The following is a 6869-nucleotide window of genomic DNA, read 5'->3' as shown; positions in this document are numbered from 1 at the left end:
ATCTCATTTATTTATTGGTTTTTTTTCTTAAGTACACTTAAAAAAAACAACATTTAGTATATCCAAGAATGAAGAATCCAGAAACAATCATCTTGACGATCAATTTTGTAAATTCAACAGCGGTTTTGAATGTATTCAATAAATAATAAACTATAAAGATATTAATTCCTATACTATTTTTTTTTTTTGAAAATTAAAAAATTGACTTTCAATATCTTCATATGTCTAAAAAAAAAATTTCAACTATCATGTATTATTGTGAATGTAAAGTTCTAAGTTGATACTGTGGTCATTATTATGAATGGAAAATGTTCAATTGAAAACAAACAGTAGTTAAGTGATGAAAATAATTTACTTCAAGATTAACATATAATATTAAACATACATTTTTGAATATGAGTATAAAAAACTATATATGTTTAAGTATAATAATCATAGGCTAGTACATGGCTTATGCAGAGTGAGAGCTTGCATCCCCTATGGGCTGGGGCAGACATTTTTTTAGAAGGCATAATATGAATGAAGTCCAAAAAAGAACAAATAACGAAATTTATAAGTACAATCTAGGTTCACGGCTTGATTATATGACGAGAAGTATGAAATAAAATTATATACCCTTTTCAATACACATGTATTTGTAACCAAATATTGTTTTTATTTTTCAACATTAATTTTTTTTTGAAAAATTATATTTTTATAGCCAGTAAGAAGCAATACAAACATCAAAAGTTGTAGTAAATATTTTTAAGGCAATACTATAGGCATTTATATTTTTGGGGAGAACATTTTGTTACTTGAATACCCTGCATCTAGTCTGCGCCGCCTATGATAATAATAATAATAATAATAATAATAATAATAATAATAATAATAATAATAATAATAATAATAATAATAATAATAATAATCATATACTAAACTACAAATTTGGAAAAAAAATTCTGAAATTGTATATAATAATAAAATATCAAGTATATTGGTTAATACAGATGATTGACGATAAATTGTACTATAAATAAAATAACCTTAAGCACACAATTAAGAGGACACTACACGGACATTTGTTGTCTCAAATCATTTTTAAACTTATGAAGATAAATGTGATCTGTTGAGTGCAAAATTTGTTATGTTTTGCACTTGTAACACAGAGTCAAAAATGTCTGTTAGCATCATCTTAATTTTCAGTACTTTTGATAAACAAAAGATATATTGAGTTGAATATTGTTGTACAAACTATAATAAATGAAATACATTTTTTTGAATCATATTTTAACTGATACTTCTACTTTGAGTGGTATATGCAAGTCTAGAATACACCCCAATACTATATACTTCTGTTTATAATTTATCATAATAGACTATTACTAATACTAAAGAAATCAATAACCAAGCTTCTAAAATTAATATTATTATAAATTTATAATATTTGAATTGAGTAATATAAGGTATGTAATAATGAATAATGATAGAATAGTAATGTTTTTGATAATAATAGTACAACTAGATGAATTATATACCTATTATAATAAAAAAATAAATTACTATAAATAGTAATAATATTAATTGAGAGTATAATGTCTGTTGACTACTAATAACTACAAACAATTAATATTAAAAATAAATTCTAGTCAAGTAAACCAGTAATATATAACTAAAATTAAATGATTATGAATTAATAATATTATTTGTGTATACCATCTTTTTTGGTTACAAATAACTACTGCAAAATAATACAAAAATAAATGCTATTAAAAGAAACTAATACTACATAAATAAAATTATATTGATTAAAGCTAATGACATAAAACATTAAATTGTTCGGCCATACAACACATCTTATACATACATTGTATGATTATAAATTAAAATAAACTTTAGACAAGCAATAAGTATAATATATTTATATCACAAATATTTTGGATTTAATAATAACTTAACAACAGTATGAAATCCATTATTCATTGCTATTGTCTAAAGTATATAAAATCAATAATATGTATGACCGAGTAAAAAAATCAAAAAAAAAAAACATGTGTATTAGTCATACAATAATAGTTACCAATATTTTATTTAATGTTAAATAATGGCTCAGAATTGGAGAAAATAAAGTGCATACTAAGTTTACAGTAGAGCAAACATTGAACTAATGAGATAAATTCAATAAAAAATTGAAAAAATAGATTGATACACACTAGATATGATCTCTCTAAAATCTCATCTAATCTAGTGAAAGTATAATAAGAATTTAAAATAAATGGTTATGGTATAATGCCTAGAAGATCAGTAGAAGATTAATATTAATATTGTTGATTTTGTTGTCTGGGATTTAGTACAATAATATCTTGTGTGCAACTGGTTTACGGCAAATGGGACAAGGTTGTCCAGGGGCCATGCGATCACCGCACAATTGGCACGTTCCATGCCCGCACATAAACACCATATTTTTTAATCGATCCAAGCATACGGGGCACATATTCTTGAAAAAAAAAATCATTAAAATGTTGATTATAATAAATTATTTACTATAATATTATACAATATTATACACGTACCATTTCCTTGAGATCATTCAACTGCTGCATGAGCTTTTCCACTAGTCCTGGCTCCTGAACATTGGGCGGATTTGCTACCACCGCCACATCCATGGGAGGGTTTTGCCGTTCTTCTGGTACTGATGCATTCGCAATGTCAATTTGCTCCTGTTCCAATTCGTTAGTTCGCTTGTCTCGTGACCGAGACATTGTGTTATTTATAACTGACAGATCACATGAAGTGGAAGGTTTGCTGTTATTGCTTCCACCAGCAGCTACGTTCATCTGATCGCTTGCAGTAGGTGCTCTGCTGAAATAAGTAAAAAGATGATTGGGATTTATCTACATAATAATTATTATACTAGTGATGATATAATTGAACTATACCATTTTGATACAAAGAAGATTTGGAATTTTTTAAAAGTTTAATAATGTTTTTATACATAAAGGGCGATTTACAATGTATTTTTGATACAACATATAATTTATGTTTACTATATTTTAAGTCTTGGTATAAGGTAATATTTCAACGGGTAATTGGTGGTCAAATTATTATTTAGTGTCATACCTTTTTGATTATTTAAAACATAATTTAGTTTGAGGAGATATAAACCAGAAGGTGTATTTTACAGCTATATGTTTTTAACTTTTAAACACTCAAACTTTACCTGTTATTACAATTCTCAATCACTGTGCTGCCGTTATCATTACTAGTGATGCTTAAAATGTTGTCATCGTCCACAAAATCTGGTTCCTGGTCATTGCTGTTGTTGTCAACGTCATTGTCTATCTCTCTCATTACATCACTATCCACTCTCTCGTCAGACACGGCACCAAGAGGCATACCGATTCTCGAAGTAGAGGGCTCATCTTGCAAAAGAACAGCCGGGGTATTATCTTCCATCAACATCATACCAGGCGCCGGTGGAGGAATCCCGATGCTCAAAAAACGGTTTGCGACTGACGACGATAGTTTAAGGAATTCTGCATCACTTCGAGTAGCGAATGTCTTGGAGCACTCTTTTGGGGGATCTGGCTCTCTTGATAACAGGGGGGCGTATGCATCGTGATACGGCGCTTTCATAGAATAGTCTGGCGGCATGTTGTTAAGAGTCAGTTGAGATTGCTGAGGCCTCTCAACAGATAAAGCCTGTGAATTGGAACCATCAGTTTCACCCACAGCGGTGGCAGTGGTGTTAGTAGTTTGAACGTTACGGGCTTGAGCGGCCGCATCACAGCATTTGATCAAAGCACGGCGCAAAGGCTGGTCGGCCGGGCAAAGATCCAACGGCGTTTGTCCACGGTTGTTGCGCACCCATAAATCAGCGCGACCGGTGCCAGCAAGCACGCAAACAACTACGGTGGCATTGGGTGGTGGCGGGATCACGTTTCCATTGCTTGGGGAGGCTGGTGCAGACCGCGAAATCGGGCCACGAATGGGCCGTCCAAAAATATTTCGTCCTGAAACCGCAGTCTCACCGCCCGGACGCCCTTCTTCGTCCACATGATGATCGGAACTAGGCCCTGATCTACGTGAAGGTCGTTCACCAAGATCCCGACTAGCATTACCGGAAATAGCCATGGCGGCCGCCAGGGCTGCGGCGCGTGCTTCTCCAGCCAATCGCGGACCGGTTTGGTCGTCGACGGTCTGCTGGCGTATAGTTCGCAATGGAGATTTTTTTATCCGACGGCGGTTAATCACTTTCTTTGATTTATTATTTTTGATCGGGGGTGGCATGTTGTTCAAGACGGGCTGAAAATAAATGAAAATAAATAAATTAGTCCGTTTTTTTTTTTTTTTTTGGCAGCAGTATAATATTTTATGTACAAATAACAAGACTTACCGCGGTAGCAAAGTCGCTATCTTTATTGTCATCAGCATCATTGTCACTGCTGGAATTTATGCGCAAACGTCTAAACTCTTCGGCTGCTCCAAGGAGCTCGGCCATCAATCTTTGCACCGCGGATACCGGCGAAGCGAACATTTCTAAGTACGCGGGACCCTTGGCCGCCCAAAGTGCCGTCGCCTGTTCAACGGGACATGGATGGCTCGTAACGGTACGACTGACTGTTGAATACATGTTTTCACTGTCGTCTGATAGTTCTCGATAATCGCGTACGACCCTGTTGCCGGCGAGAATGTTTCTCAGTGATATGCCACCGCCACCGTCTGACCGGAACTTAGTGTTGGGATCCCTAGGACTGTTTCCCAAACCCACTCCAGGCGGAGGTGGTGTGCCGACTGTCTTGAGCTGCAGCAACGTGTGATGGCGCAAAGCCTCGTGCATGGGCGTATCACCGTCCTTATCGGGGATGTTCGGGTCGGCGGAGTGGTAAACGAGGAGCTACGAAAAATTGTCAAGAGGAAAATTCACATAAGTACAGCAATAGTGAGTAAAATGAGTACATCGATAAATTATCGCCATAGCGTTATCTGTATATACGACTCTACGTACCTTAACGATATCTGCGTGCTGACGTTCCACGGCCAGGTGAAGGGCCGTCTGTTTGTTGACATTTCGTTTGTTCGGGTCGGCCCGTCCACGGACCAGCAGCAATGACGCCACACGGTTGTGATTGTTGAGAGCAGCCAAATGCAGAGCAGTGTATCCGTCATCCTTGGGCTCATCCACGACCCAGAAGCGATGGCCGGCGGCGTTGTTGCCTCGGCCGCCGTTTGTGGCTATCCAGTCCAATATGATGGCGGTAGCTCTATATCGGCATAAGACAAATTTTCGGCGATTAGTCAAGAAGAATGATGATAAATGACACGATACTTATAAAAACGATGTTTCCAAGTACATAATATTATATTAAATGCATATAGTGAGAAACCACTGCCGTCTTTTCATGTTAGGCAAGTGAGAAAATGTGGTGGCCCACCCGGTATGTTAATATATCAAAATGTATTAATATTGATGTCAGTGCAAAAGGGCGATGTATCAACGCCGATGTGATGTGATGTAATCTAACCGAATAATACGACGGTGCAAGGGGGGGGGGATTGAAGGGATCGGCAGAAGCCTTTGCAATCCACGAGAGCTTTATTAATGCACAAATAATCCTCAGCATAAACATACATATTTATGGCATAAATAGTATGCACATACATATATATATATATACAAAAGGCAATCCTTAGAACGTTTACAAATTTTGTTTCAATTCGAACTTGTAAATGTTTGTTCCCACTTTTTTTTTTCAAAGTGAGCCATTGCTATAGACGCCATCAAAGAGCAACATCGAATTTTATTCGTATAGAAGACATACGACAAAATATAAAGGATGATTAGTTAAAGGAAATAACCATGGTAAAATCAAAAACAAAATATTTCTGTTTTTTTAAGAAGAATTATTCTTTATTCTAAAATCGAATTAGATGTTTTTGTGGTCACCGCCAACAACCGCATTCGATGTTTCACATCAATAAAAGAAATTTTAACAATTTTACGGAAAGTCAGTTAAACGAAATTGCTGTGAAAAGGCCATGTATATTAAACATCAATTTATTAAATTTTGATTTTAGTAATATTATGATTTAAATTTTAGTATAGGTAGCTTGATAAATGAAGTTTCGTTTTGCATGTTCATAATTACATCACTTCGAAATATTACTTAAACACGCCATTGTCTTCAAGTGTATAAAATCATATTATTGGTTATGATTATGTGGATTTTGATTACTTATATTTAAAAAAATAACAATAAATATTAAACATAAAAGTCGGTTTTTTGATTCTAATATAAGTTAAGGAATATTATCTGCATGATTATTTTACTTTATGACGTGTATAGTATATAATATGTACTCATATAGAATTAACTAAAAACCAATAGAAAATTTTACGTATTTTTGATAACGTTATATTAAACACACACGTTCATAAATATTACATGATGGCATATTAATATATTATATACCTACTAAAGGATGCGTATATACATGTTGTACGGAAAAAGGCATAGTTATGCGCAGATGAGGTCACTCTGGGATGGCCCTAAAGTTATGCAACCATTGCCCATTGACCGCTATTGTTGTGACCCTAAAATTTGTATTGTTCATTTTTTTTTATTATTCTACAGCGTAATGGTCCGGGCATACATATACGTACTATCCAATAGTTATAGGTACGTTAATAGCATAGTGATATATAGCGTTCTAATATTTAATATATTAAAGCTGCAGGCGCTGCAGGTCATGCGTGCGTACATTATTATATTATACGTTGCGGAAGCTTTGTGTTTTCAATTTGCGCCAGATGAAAAAGAGAACCATGATGCGAGCGAGTAATCATATATACAGCAGAGGCTATCGTTGCCGCCAGCAGAGTGCCGAAT

General features: G+C 34.6%; 1 protein-coding gene across 2 annotated transcripts in view; it reads right to left on the bottom strand.

Annotated features, from left to right (window-relative positions):
- Positions 1 to 467: 467 nt before the first annotated feature.
- The window catches only part of LOC111031353 (E3 ubiquitin-protein ligase mib1-like), a 44481-nt gene continuing 38079 nt past the window's right edge, over positions 468 to 6869 (bottom strand). The window contains exons 10-14 of one of the 2 annotated variants that reach the window (XM_022311257.1): positions 4988 to 5243; positions 4376 to 4876; positions 3200 to 4284; positions 2553 to 2841; positions 468 to 2476 (exon numbers count right to left, since the gene is read on the bottom strand). In XM_022311257.1, the coding sequence (XP_022166949.1) occupies positions 2327 to 2476; positions 2553 to 2841; positions 3200 to 4284; positions 4376 to 4876; positions 4988 to 5243 (2281 nt within the window). In that variant the 3' untranslated portion in view covers positions 468 to 2326. The remainder of the gene's footprint in view (positions 2477 to 2552; positions 2842 to 3199; positions 4285 to 4375; positions 4877 to 4987; positions 5244 to 6869) is intronic. The other variant, XM_022311258.1, reaches the window with a different exon arrangement.

The sequence above is a fragment of the Myzus persicae genome, unplaced genomic scaffold, assembly GCF_001856785.1.
Source record: "Myzus persicae strain clone G006 unplaced genomic scaffold, MPER_G0061.0, whole genome shotgun sequence".
Classification (NCBI taxonomy): Eukaryota; Metazoa; Arthropoda; class Insecta; order Hemiptera; family Aphididae; genus Myzus; species Myzus persicae.
This window is presented reverse-complemented; position numbering and strand designations above follow the sequence as displayed.